This window comes from Myzus persicae, unplaced genomic scaffold (assembly GCF_001856785.1).
Source record: "Myzus persicae strain clone G006 unplaced genomic scaffold, MPER_G0061.0, whole genome shotgun sequence".
In the NCBI taxonomy this organism is placed as follows: domain Eukaryota; kingdom Metazoa; phylum Arthropoda; class Insecta; order Hemiptera; family Aphididae; genus Myzus; species Myzus persicae.
The window spans coordinates 65,167-79,505 of record NW_019102724.1 but is presented as its reverse complement, the minus strand read 5'-3'; the positions used below and the strand labels follow the sequence as shown (position 1 = coordinate 79,505).

Here is a 14,339-nt window from a genome sequence, read left to right as displayed (position 1 = left end):
TATTTATACCGTAATTCGGCTGTCGTCGGATTTAACAAAAATATCGCGCGTATACACACAACACCCAATCCCTCTTTTTATTTATTTATTAATTTTTTTTTTTTGATGGATTACGCTTTTTTTAATTTTTACACTCCACCCGGACGTTTGTAATTATATGTATATATAATATTTGTAATAACCGGTCAAGTTTCAAAGTCGCTTTTGAGCTCTGCTGCAGGTGTGTATAGAAGGTATTAAAAACGTTGCGACCGGACTGCTGCAGAGCGGTGACGACGGCGGGGAAATGGTGTTTTACCCAATTATGCGTTTTAGTGTTCCCGAGTGCGTAGATGTAAAAATTTCAAGACCCAACTGATAATATTTATTTTCACGAGGGTACGAAAAAAAAACCTACACACGTATGTATAATATATATACCTATTGGAGGTACTGTTGCGGAAATTGATTCGTTTTTTTTTCACCAACTAACGAAATTATGAGCAGATATAAAAAAAAAACGTACGAGTATATAGCGTAAAAAATGTAGATGGGAATAAAATTTTCCGTCGTACTCGTTTTGGGGACGGTAAAATGTAATCAACGCATATAATAAAAAAATAAAAATGTATCTTATTCAGTTACCGCTGTTCGATCTTTTGTCGCGGGGAGCCGATTACCGACGATATCCGTATCGTTACATAATAGCATCATTCCCCTCGAACACGGATATCATGTGTTATATATACCACCATACAAACAGCTACGTAGCAACTAGTTGTATTACAATATAGTTTGGTTTTTGAAATGTTCAAACGCCGCAATACCGTGGTCGTGGTCGTGGTTGGGGTGGTGGTGGTGGTGGCAGAGAACGAAACGAGCTGTCCGCGCCACGTATTCGCGCCGCAAAAGCTCTTTTGACACTCGCCCAGCACAAATGCGTTTCATTTTTTTTTTTAAACTTGCTCTGGCGATAGGTGGACGGCACAAAGGTTATTATATATTCTGTACATATATATATATAAATATAATACACACACACACAATACAACTCTAGTATACAGAAAATGAAAAAAATACATATACTAGGTACTGCGTAAACAAGCAATGTGCTCTTGTATGGATGTTGTATCGTATATGTGTGCGTATTTACATATGTTGGTTTTTGTGTGTATACTCGTATTGTATTTATACATACGTAACCACTTGTCCACCCCATGTACGACTATTTTTTTACCCGTTTCTTTTAATGACGACTATTGCGCTTCATTAGAACATTATATTATGTATGTATATAATATTATATATTATTACTGCTGTGCGGACGAAGTGAAGTGGTCGCCTGCGAAAACGACGTCAGCGCGATAGTTAACGAACATTTTATATATTTTTAACTCCTGCTGTCACAGCAGTGCCCTGTCTATGATGCAGTTTTTATTCTTCGTGTTTTTCATATGGTTTTTTCACGTTCTGTTCACAGCGCGGGTCCGACGAAATGGTCACATCACCGGGGGTTGAAGGAGGACCGGTGAGCAACGGAGACACGATTGGAACCAATCACGTGGACAACAATAATGACGCGAAAAAGGTAAAAACTAAAATATATTTATGTTACTGTACTTACGAATTTTTCTAGTGAACCTGAAATATATTAAAACAATAATTATAATTTTCTCAAGTTAAGTCTGAAATTAACAATAAAGTTACATGAAAATTATTTGTATACGAATTGGATAGTATAGTCGCGTCACTAATTTTTACAAATTACGCGGCTGTTGTGGTTATTTCTGAGGATTAAAATATTGCACACATTATTTCAATTTAAAAAGTTAATCTAGCTATGATTAAGTTTATTTATCTGAACAATATGAATTATTACTGTGTGTGAAATAAAGCTTTATAAAACTTTGAGGCGAGTTGAACACACATAACGTCAAGGTTTTTATTTAAGTAATAAGCAATTTAAGGACAGTATAAGCTCATATGAGAGCTGATTATTTTTAATATTATTCAACTCGGGCCCCTAAAGTCTAAATCCAAACTATGTTGCTTTATTTTCGATGCCCAATTTTAATCGGATCTGTAAAATATGTGTAGAATCCTTTGCGTGTATGTGTGTGTTATATGGTCGAACATATTCAAAATTCTGTTCCCGTGTGACAATTCGCAGTTATTCTATTTTTTTATAAACTTTTCTCTGCTTTTTTTTACGATTATTGTTATTTTTTGTTATTTTTTTTTTTTATCAACATTTGACATGTGTGTGAACTCAAACTTCGATGGAAAACTCACTATGGATGATTGACAAATACGCCAGTAACTTTTTATGCAAATATATATATATATATTTTTTAAAAATCGTTGTTTCGCAAACAGAAAAAGTTCTACGAAGACGCGTTGCCCCTATTTTACGTTTAAGATAATATTGACTAAGAAAATCTCCTGTCAGGAATTGCGTTTGTGAAATGCAATTTTCACGAAACCTCATTTCATGTACATATTTGTTTAGGTTTTGTTGCATTCGGGGTAGATTCGCAGAATTCTCATTGTAGATTCGTATCTTACACCACACCAGACGTTTTTTAAAATAATATTTTAAAATTTCAATTTTACTAGTAGGTAAACGTAACACGCATCCGCAGGTACAACTGTGTATTTACAACGTTCCATTTACTGAAACTAATTATTTTTGTACATCGATAATACATTTCTATGAACTATCGTCATTTACTGTACATTTCTAACGGTCGCCGGTCGACACACTCGTTATATATTCGACGTGTTGTGAGTGTATCGACTTGTTGACATCAACCCTCCTCCGCTCGCTACCGAGTTGTGGAAATCGAGACGAACAACCGATTGTCATGACAACCCGTATTGAAAACACAGGACGCAAAACATAATAATAATAGTAATAACAATCGAACACTTGTATGACACTGGAAAGGTGTGTGTGTTTGTGTGTGTGTGTGTGCGAGTGTGTTGTGTGTGTGTGCGAGTGTGGATATTTCCTCACCTTTCGTCGGTAGTGGTCTTGAACTCGTCCAAACACACACACCCACCACATTATGTGCAGCGTATACATGAGACGTCAGCGGCGGTACTATATCGAAAGGTGTCTGTCAATTGCTCGCGCCATATAAAAAATGTATAAGTAGAGTAAGAGGGAGGAATTATGACTAACGAGGGCAGGGGCGTGTGGGGCTAGTGCAGGGAAGACCGAAAGAAAAGCGTCCGAGTCGTGGTTACGGTGTTGTAAGTATAGTATATATATACATATATAATATACCTGGTACATAATATATATTATAGGTATAAAGTGAAAATTTTTAATAACATCGTTTTCCAGTCAGTGTTTAAAATATATTGTTCTTCTTTATTAAATTTCCTACGCCGAGGCCATAATAATGTTTGAATGCGGTACCTAGTATATATATTATATGTACGGCGGGCAGGGAGATGGCCGAGGTAGAGGGTGGACGTGACGTGCTTGCGTTCAAACCGAATTTGATGGTTGAACGCTTTCGGGCGTGGGGGTAGTTATATATATACAAAAAGAAAAGCTCGATATATACCTACCCGAGTGTCCCGTTTTGCTCGTTATACCGCGGGGCTCTGCGGCTGACTACGATTTTTCATTTTTAACAGGCGCGAAAAAAATTGCATACGAAATCCGAAATAATGTATATCTCCTCCACGCGACGGCGGCAGTATTGGAGGGCCGCTTGCATTATTATTACGAGACGTGAAGGATTTATAAATTTCACCGTATATAATATTATATATATTTCCAACGCTCCCTTCCTCCTACAACGACCTATATATAGTCGATCTTATTATACATCCCTCCGCGTATTATTCAGTATATAGTGCATAGTATATATATTTTGTGATATATAATATTATACATATTATATATATATACGATGTGGTGGAATCGTGTCCGCTGCCGTTGCGGTTCTCATCAGGTGCGGGCACCTTTAATTCAATTTTGTGGTTGATGGTGCGCCAAGGGTGGGCGAGAAATCCGTCCAGTATGATATATATTTATAGAGTTGGCGGCGAGGAACAATTAAAAAGAGAAAAAGAACACGCAAAAAGTGGACAATAATAATTATACGCTGCCCCGAGCTCCAGAGGGGACGGGTGAAAAAAAGTTTAAAAAAATTTTCCGCTGGTCCTTCTGCTCATGCTATGCATATATTTGTGTGTGTGCGTGTGTGTAGTAAGTAGGTAAGTAGTAGTAGTAGTGGCTGTAGTATAGCAGTGGTAGTAATTTAGCTCGGGCGCTAAACGCTCTGGATAATTTGAAAGGAGTTTACGGTTGAATTATTAATTACACGGGGAGGAGCGCGCTGCACTTGTGTCTTGTGTTCGTGCAAGAAAAGATACGGTTTGAGTGGCGAACGACAGCGACGGCTGGGGGAATGGTGGGCATGAGACGTAAAGTTTCGGCAGGCATTACTACAGCAGGTCACTGTAAAGAGGAGTTTAAAAGCATTATGATGATGATGATGATGGTAATACAACCGAGATAATTGGGAACGAGAGACAGACGGGTAACCCCCTCGCCGTTCTTTCCGCCGAGGCGTAACGAAGAAGAATCCTGCAGGCTAGTGTGTACGAAACTATATATGTATATTCGTACAGTGTTTCTCTGTTTACTCTATCTCTCGGTACGATATTAATTCGTCTTACTTACATCAATTGATAAAACTCGTCGTCGTTGTCGTCGTCCCGGCGCGTTTTTGTTTGCTTTGAGTCGCCTTTGGAAATCGCGCGCGTTTGTAAAGTTAAATTTTAAAGTCCGTCTGGATGGAAACGTTTTCGCTTCCGGCATACCGCAAGTCAACCTCCTGCAGAAGCATATACGCGCTGTAGCTTTTAATTTGTTTTACTTATTTAAATATAGCTAGAATTTTCTCTTCTTTCCATCAACAAGATACTGTTCCATATGTAAAATGTATTGGGTATGTTTTTTTTTTTAAATTTTCAATATACAAGTGTCAGTATTTAGTGCGTTTGATAAAAAACAACTGATATTTTTAATTTTGTCTCAAAAGTTTACCTGTTTACAAAAAAAAAAGATTTACCGAAATGTTTTGCCCGCTAACATGTATACATTAGGTAGATTTTTATTTTCGATTTTCAAACAAGCTCGCGCTGCCCGCATTTAATTAGTCCATTCTCTTTATACTCTGTGTTTGCATATTATATACCTAGTGCCCTGAAAACGTTTATTTTTTTCTGAAAAAAACCAACAAATAATTATAAAGTATTACGCATAAAATATTATTTAAATACTCTGTAATTAAATTAAGGTTTTTTTTCCAAGCCTCGTTGTATTTAGCTCGTGTTTTTTAATATTATATATAACATAACCATATACCTCTATAATGTATATAATATATATATATATATTTATATATTTATATGATAATATTTACCTTATGCGTCGTATAATAAATTTATGTAGTTCGCCTGTAAAATAGTCGAATACATAATTATTTTCATAATTATAGTAATCTCCGTTATTAATTATAGCTCTCGCTAAGAAATTCGATCGCTGTATATAAACAGTCGCGTATACACGTGTTTATTATATTATTATGTCCTTCGCACAATCACTTCATCAAAGATTTATTACAAAAATATAAAAAATCAAGTACGACAAATCTAATATAGGTACGTGCACCAGTCGTAGGTCGTAATGGTGACGCTACGCTGCTTTCTTGAAAATGACAACGCTAATGGTGCCGCGGATCAAGCGTAACTGAAAAATTATCCTCGCTTGACAATGTAAACTAAGCTATTATGAGAAAAGAGTTATAATAAGGGGCTTATGAAACCAGCATAAAAGAAACTTAAATTAATTTAAATATTCGAGAGAAACTTTTAAACCCTGCAAGGTGGTATTTATACGTGTCTGCACATGGGTTGACGCCCGGAAAGACATTGTTCTTACCGAAGCGTCCGAAAACTTTAATAACCAACTATCCCAGATTATGCTCCGCGGGATCCGATGAATGATGGCAATTTCAGTGAATTTGTCGAAGTTTTTTAAGACATTAATGTGATGCTTCTCCAACCCAGTCGTCAATATTTTACTTTCGGTTTTGATTTTTTTTTCAAAATACGTTTGCTTATTATTTTATATAATACATAATACTCGTCAAAGATAAAAATCGTAAAAGCATCTTTCGTGGGTATTACTTATAGTAAACGTGACATTTGCATGAATTGTGTAAAGTCTTATGTAGTTGAACATTCAATCTTAAATATTTCTCTAAAAGCATTTCCAGTAACGTTCTCAAAGGCATGGTTAACATCAAAAATGCAATATATTATAAAATCATCGTTTTGCATTTAAAATCAAGTTATGTACATAAAAAAATAATAGCTTTTCTGTGTGTAGTTTTTATTTAATGTAAAAGTTGCACTTATCTATATTTAAATGTTTCGTTACATTGTTTTTATCATAATCTCTCACATCATATGTTCCCTTTGATACAATATTCTGCTAATGTTCAATCTATATTGTTTGTTATTCATACGTATAATATTATCATATACGTTGTTTACGTTTATGGAGAATTGTAAATTTTACGTATACGATTTCAACGATTTATTTCAAACGATCATATTCGATTATAATAATATGTCCGAAATTCCTTTTGAATTCGGATTTTGTATTTTTAAGTGGAATTTTATCGACACGAAGAAAGTTAAGCTATATACCACAGTTCTCTGTTTTTAACGATTCGTATCCGAGCAGTGATACAGTTATGTAGGTCCCTTCTGTGTCCAGTTACTACCCGAAATTACTCGACTTATGCGCTTCGCCATAGATTTTTATTCATTTATTCTATCCTAGAGAAATGTGGTGAGTAATAGCTCGACAACCGGCCCCATCTCGTTCGCCCATCCCTTCAGGCGCCGCGCCCTTTGGCCGCAAATTGAATTCGGCCGGTCGTTTGTCTGCGGTCTACGAGTTAGCCAAAGCCAGTGCGTGTGGCTGGCGTGAGGCCCGAAATCCCATCGTCCGTCCGACTGCCATTTTTTTCAGACCTGTGTATTTTAATAGTATATAAATAATTTTCAGGTCAAACTCGACAAAACTGCTAACAACAAGCCATCCCGGGTAATACACATACGCAACATACCCAACGAGGTGACCGAAGCCGAGGTCATTCATCTGGGCATTCCGTTCGGAAAAGTCACCAACGTGCTCGTACTCAAAGGCAAAAATCAGGTAAGAACGTTATTATCATACAGCAGTATTGCCGGTACAATTATTATTAAATACTTAATTTATAGTAATTTTTGTATGGTCATTCCGTTGATTACATCGGTTGCCATAATAATATATTTTATCACATACGGCGGTGGTGTGGGGAGGAAATAATTTTACAATAGTTTTTACTATTTTTATAATCTTTTAAATTGGGTTTTCGGCTCATGACTTTGTCTGACTTAAGAGGCCGTCATAATGTTTATATAAGAGCATTAAACCACCGAGTTCTTACAGATTATAAGATATGCGTCACAACTTTCTGTAGAGTTACAAACTTGTCATTTGTAAAGTGTAATTTTTGTCGTTATGCTTATTTAGAGTTTAGAAGTTTTCAAACGTCGTAATTGGTTTTAATTTATTAAATATAACTTGCGAGAAAATTTCGTTATGCCAATTATACGGCCTTTTACTCTCCTTTTAAAAAAGATTATGAATTAATAAGTATATAAAATCGTTAATAATTAATAATGACATCTTATAAAACGTGTATTAAATAATATAATAATTTAATTAATTATTTGTGGCGTTTCTCCGCCGACGAAGGAACAATTTTTTTGTAATGACAGTTTTATTCGGACGTTTAATAAAAATGTAACAACTTCAAATAAAATATGTATAGTTTTGCGCTAAAACGTTTGGTTCGGTTAAAAGTTGAGCATATTGTATTATGCATGTGGCGCTTTATAAATTCAGAATTCTCCAGTTTTCTGTTGTTTCTACATTATATGTGTACTACGGTAATAACGCGCGAGAGTTTTCGGACACGTTTTCTCTTGTATTTTTGCTCAATTCAATTTCCTCTTTCTGCAGTAGTTGCTTGCAGCAGGGGTATAGGTATAGTCGTCGCGTATAATACGTGCTTGTCGTGCATATACCGAAATTTAATGAAAGATTAACGACCCGCACGCGCATTTCTCACGGTATTGACATTCACGGTGCGGTGTGTAGTTGTACCCTTTTAAATTGATCACACCCCAGTGTATGTGCGGCAGCGTGTATATAGGCGTTTGTGAGAGGGGCGTTTGCGGGTGGCGGGGACATACTGTAGTGTCACGGCATATCTACTCTCCGCCAAAGCTTCGACGGCAAATAATAACAATAATAATAATAATTACATTTTTTCGTGCGTTTGCGTGTGCACTTTTGCCTGATAGTGTTGTATACCAGTAGCCATAGTAGGCACTGCTCCAGCAGTGGGTCGTGCTATATATATATGTTGTATGTACCTATACACTATACTATATACATGTATAAATCGTATGCGGCAGGCCCGGTTTAGGGGTAAAAGGGTGACAAGATAAATGCGAGATTGTAGGAAATCACGATATTTCACGCCCTTCTATTTTGCCTATATATTATATAGGTACATATAGGTTACCGCCAACGCCACACCGTGCCGTCCGTCCAAACGTTTATTCCCGACGTTCGTTCGTTCGCTCGTTCGTTCGTTCGTTTTTTTTTTTTATGTTTTTTTTCACTACGACCCTGATGGATCACAAAGAACACACGTATATACGCGCACGATGCATGGGTAAATAGGAGTATTGTACCGGAAGTGCAGGAGGCGAATAATAAAAGAGACGAAAAAAAAATAAATAAAAAAAAACCCTTGTTTCGACAGTCTTTATTTTCCACGGCCGGGCGAGACCGGCCCAGTCGACCGGAATAATATAACTTTCTAGGCTGTAAATCCTCCTCGGCGGCGTGCTCTCGACGTCTGACGTATCGAGGAAAAGCGTATAGTTTTCCCTCGAGTGAGCGTATACCTATAATACGCGTATATATGCACGTCTTATGTTTATACTCGGGCGCCGCTTGTTTGCAGTCGGCGAGAACAACAACAAGAAAAAAAAGTAGAGGAAAAATTGTCACGAAATGCCTCGAGGCGCCTTTCGTTTATGCTACATGTATTTCATGGATATACGCGTATTTATATAAACATATTTTATATGATATATATGTGTGAACCTATATGTTATATTCGACACGATATTTGTTGCATCTGTTGTCTATAGGGTCTTACGGTGTAGCCATGTGAACTCCGTAGTATAAATTGTGATGTGTGTCCTTATGCGTCAAATAAAAATCTATGTAACGGTGAATATAAGAATTTAGATTATAATATCATTTTTGTTGCCACTTTATTCAACTAAACATTTTATTATCGTACCAGATTTTAAGCTCCGATTGATAATTAGTATCACTATTGGCCCAGGCTGTTTATTTACCAATGAATAATAACTCATTTAATCGACGAAATTATCGCCGTATATTTTAGACATTTGTCGCGTCGATTAATAAATTATCCATCAACTACGATTTTCACGAGTTACTCTGGCACGTGGTCTTTTGTGGTGAATATGCATGCATATACGTATTATATTTATATAATATATTATATAGTGCATTATTACAGCAAAATAATTACAATTATCTTTAACACTGCGGGCAGCCATACGCGTCTGGGATCTATTGTGTTGGCGCTCTCGTGAAACTTTAGAGCAAACCGAATTCCGTGGTATTCACCGGAATAATCATTTTAAAACACTCCTCAAGCTCGGGCTAAGAAACCCTATAATGTACCGGTGCTGCGGTGTAATTAATAGGCGCGCACACGTTCAATTAATTGTGTAATAATAATAATAGTTTATTTTTCAAATATTTTAACCAAACTATTCTCCTATTACTACTCGCTTCAAGCTTGTTGTTGAACAAGTTTTACACATTATATAATATATTATTTAGTTTTGAATGATAAAATAGTCAAGCGAATTGGTGTTGTACATACTCGCTTATATATGTATACTATAAAATTACAATTCATATTATACATGTAATAGTAGGTATATTAATGCGCTAACCTGTTAACGAGTTCTGCGCGAAACGCTGAAAAAACACTATATAATACACTGCCGGTCAAAGTTTAATTCCATTAATATCTCGATAAATGACGAGCAATTTCCGTCTCTGCCGTTCCTTTATACTATGTACGTACTATATATATATAATATTTATATATTGTACATCGACGGAGGTAAATAACGAAAAAGGATGAATCCAAATAAAGCTCATTTATAGACGTTATCGATTTGCGCGCATGGTTGTGTAAACGTTTTGCCCGTTAAGATCGATGAAAAGGAGGTGGAAGTAGGCGGTGGCGATGGCTTTGCTAACGATGTCTTCTCAGCTGGGTTTCTCGTTAAAGTATCGCTCATGTATATATATATATGTTATTTACGCATTGGTGTAATTCTCTTGTAAGACGTTTTGTGGAGGAGGAAAAAAATAGAAAATTTAAAACATCGCTGCTTGGAAATATTCACGCAGAGACGTATAATCATATTTATATCGTATAGTTTTCCTCGAGATATTTAAATTTTTTTCATAATATTGTTGCACATATATTATTATTATTATGTAAAATATAAATTTCACCAGTTTGGTTAACCCACTTGTTTTTTGAGTACCCATATATAATTATATCATAATACTCGTGTATGAGTGTTGAATATGCAATAACAATATTATGTACAATTTTCGTGTTGCTTGTGTACATAATGACGACTCTAGTTGCGGCCTGCGGGTTGTTTTAAATGTCAAAAGCTGCAAAGTCTCGCAAAGTAATTTTGGTTTTTGTACGTCATTACGACGTAAAGTACGTGCATACCAGAAACTACAAAACTATTCAACCATATTTCCCAACAACCGTAAATATATTTTAAGTTTGACTGCCATGAGAGGCAGCCACAGTCGTAGCGTCATCCATTGTTGAGTAGTGCGTGTACACTATAGTGTAGAATAGATACCTGTATGAAAAAAACATTTTTATAGATACTTCGACGTGCCGTCGTTATCGTAAAAGTTTCGTGAACTGCGCAGAATATTTGTTGTAATGATAACAACACCATTCACTTAAACTTAATTTAAATAAGATAGATACGTGCGTCGTGCATGCAGTGTGTAATGTGTATTCCTTTTGACTGCAGCGAATGCTTATCATCAATGACGTGCTATAAGTTATTGTATTTTTCAAAGAGATCAAATTTTTTTATAACAACAAATTATTTAACTTTTGAATTTAAAACTGAATACTTTTTTGAAAAAGTTTAAGTATATATTTTATTGTGATCTATCGTAACAAATGTTAATTTGGCTGTTTATAAGGATTTCAATTAAAAGTTTATAGTTAGTGAAACATTTCATAGAGTATAACAATATATATATATATATATATATATGTAACAGTATTGATACTCCTATAGAACTAATATTGCAATTACACCCTTCTCAACAAAATCTTAGATGCTCTGGTATAATATATCTAAAACGTGTGCTCTCTAAAATTTGATATTTATATTCAGCTTCAAATAGTGAAATAAAAAAACATGTGTTCGTCAAAAAAATAAATTAAAAACACTATAATGGATCTATATAATAAGCAGTGTTTGCCGTTTGACGAATCTCCCAGTAAACATTAATATGGGAATATGTGTGTATAAGCAGTGGTAGGTCGGTTATTTTTATATTTTATAATACCTACGTCTTTTCGGAAGTTTTGGGAAAACGTTTTACGACTGCTTTTTTGTTTAGTGCTTTCGGTCGGTGCGGATGGCGCGCGGGTAACGCATGTCAAATTAACCTTTCCATCCGGGGAGAGAGACTATACCTTTATAATACTTTGTGCACACACACACACACACGTTTATATATTATATACACAATATGTATGTGTATACGGCGTTCCTGACGGACGAAATCCAATTTAATATTATTTTGACGGTGCTTTTTTTTTCAGTATCGTTTATTTATTTATTCTTTTCCCCCTATCATTAGTATTATACCGTCCGGCGGTTGACAACGCTCACGCGGTAAAGCGTATTACCGCGAAACGGTCGAATGGAAAAAGTTCAGAATTTTGCTTCGAGCGACGACGACGGAATAAGGAGGGATAGTATTTTCAATTTCGCGTTTACAATGGAGATCGTTTTTCGCGCCGCGGGCCACTTACGAACCGCATGTCGAGTCCCTGTCGCTGCCGCCCGCGTCACGGCCATTGTATACGTACCGCGATCGCGGAAGAACTACACGCGCGTGTCCATGGGCGGGTTCGAGGGTCGTCTAAGGGTTGGTGGTCAAAAGAGAGGGGTAAGGGGTGGCGGACGCGCTCGCCGGATTCCGTTCCGTCGCCCATTGTGCGTGCTAAGTGGAGTGGCGACGTCCCGCCGTCGTTTAAGGCGATTGGAAAATTTGTCAGAGCAAGCTCTTTCCTATACGCATTACACTCTTTATTGTATATATCTGTCGGCCCGGTGGCGATGGTGCGTATATAGTGAGAGACTAAATGCGTTCGAATCTCCTTGTCAACATTACTTTTTTTGCCACCTTCTTATCTCGCGGCCGATTAGTTTTACCGCGGTCGAGCTACAGCAAAAGTATATATATTTTCAAGCTACCGCCAAGATTCACTATATATACCGTGGATAGCTATATGTGCTATTGTGCATTCGCCCATCGCCTGATGTAGAAAAAATCGCTTGGAAATTGGTTTTATGACTATCCGTAAGAGTTTCGGAGGTGTGCGTTACGTCCCGTAAATACAATACATATAATATGTGTGTGCGAGTGCTTGTTGTTTGATGACTTAAAGCATATGTGGAATATTTTTGGACCGAAAACAACGGTAGAATATATTGAGTATATAACTTTCTTCTTTTACCCGTGTAAACACAATATTTTTCATCACGGTAGCCATTCCAGGGGTTATTTTTCAATGTTTTTTTCACCACTCAAAAGGTTATACATTATGTTTATTATATGACGTTATTGTATACTTTTGCGGCTGCCGTGGTAAAAATAGACGCCTTAGAAAAAACTCGTCGTCATATCACTCATTCGTATTCTCATTTATAATGCATTGACGAGCGATGGTAATGTGCTGATTAAAATGTATCTCGATTTTCTGTTACGAGTCTGCAGTGCTGGCTACAGTTGGTAAATATTCACGATTCGCCAAGTATTTTTTATCCACATTGGTACTAGGTCGACTTGCCTATACCTATATATTATAAACCCGCCGCGTGCTTAGAGTTCTTTCTGATGCTATATTATAGTTTAGTGTGAAATCATTTTAAGAAAAAGAGCGAAAGAAGTTTTGTAAAACTGATGGGCAACGCCGTCGCCGCCGACATCGTGTGTGCGTGCCTCCGGGCCAAACGTAAGAAATTCGATTAAATCCCTCGGCTTTCGCCTCCTCACCATCATCCTCACCGAACGTTTCACCTTTTAGTATCCCAGCCAAAGGGCGACGCGGTGTAAAATGGCGTGGTACAAGTGGTCGGGTGGGTGAGGAGGGGACATCCCTAATTGTGTTTGACATAATTAATGTGCGCGCGACAGGTACGTAAACAAAACCACTCTACCCCCGGCTAGTTCGTACTTGTACGTACAAACCACACACACACACACACACATTTGCACACACTTACACACTCACATACGTATTTGTGTGTGTGAGTGTGCAGCCCCAGCACCCTCTAGTCGTAGTCGTCGTCGTAAATGCGCGCCAGTACCCGTATATGAAATAATAATTGAAAGCGAAAACATTCGTGTATGGTACGGAAACCAAACACTGTCGAACCCTGAAAATACTATACAACAACGTTGTAGTGTGTTGTGTGCATACACGTTATCGTTTGCAATTTAACCGGCCAAATGAACCGTGCGCGAGCGCGTGATGTGTGTGTTAGTATACATATGTACATAATATATTATGTGTGTTTTGGGTGTAGTTGTAGTGGTAACCTTTGTCACCGTCGCCGGGCACGGAATAATATACGGCCCCTCAGAATAGAGGGATACCTACGCGTATATTATTATTATTATTATTATTATTATTATTACTATTATTGTTATACTTGACGAACAATATATATATATATATATATATATATACAGCACGTAATTATGTATTATATTATATTTCGTAACAATTCAATTAAAACGATATGACGCAAACTCCGCGTTCTCTTTCCCGCAGCCGCGGTATGGTGGGGGTGGGGGGGGGGGG

The 14,339-nt window shown here is 36.8% G+C and overlaps 1 protein-coding gene across 11 annotated transcripts in view; it reads left to right on the top strand.

Annotated features, from left to right (window-relative positions):
• Nucleotides 1–14,339, top strand: part of LOC111033023 (polypyrimidine tract-binding protein 2) — a 181,438-nt gene that overhangs the window by 117,772 nt on the left and 49,327 nt on the right. For all 11 annotated transcript variants that reach the window (XM_022313568.1, XM_022313566.1, XM_022313575.1 and 8 more), the window contains 2 exons: nucleotides 1,460–1,567; nucleotides 7,082–7,231. In XM_022313568.1, the coding sequence (XP_022169260.1) occupies nucleotides 1,460–1,567; nucleotides 7,082–7,231 (258 nt within the window). The remainder of the gene's footprint in view (nucleotides 1–1,459; nucleotides 1,568–7,081; nucleotides 7,232–14,339) is intronic.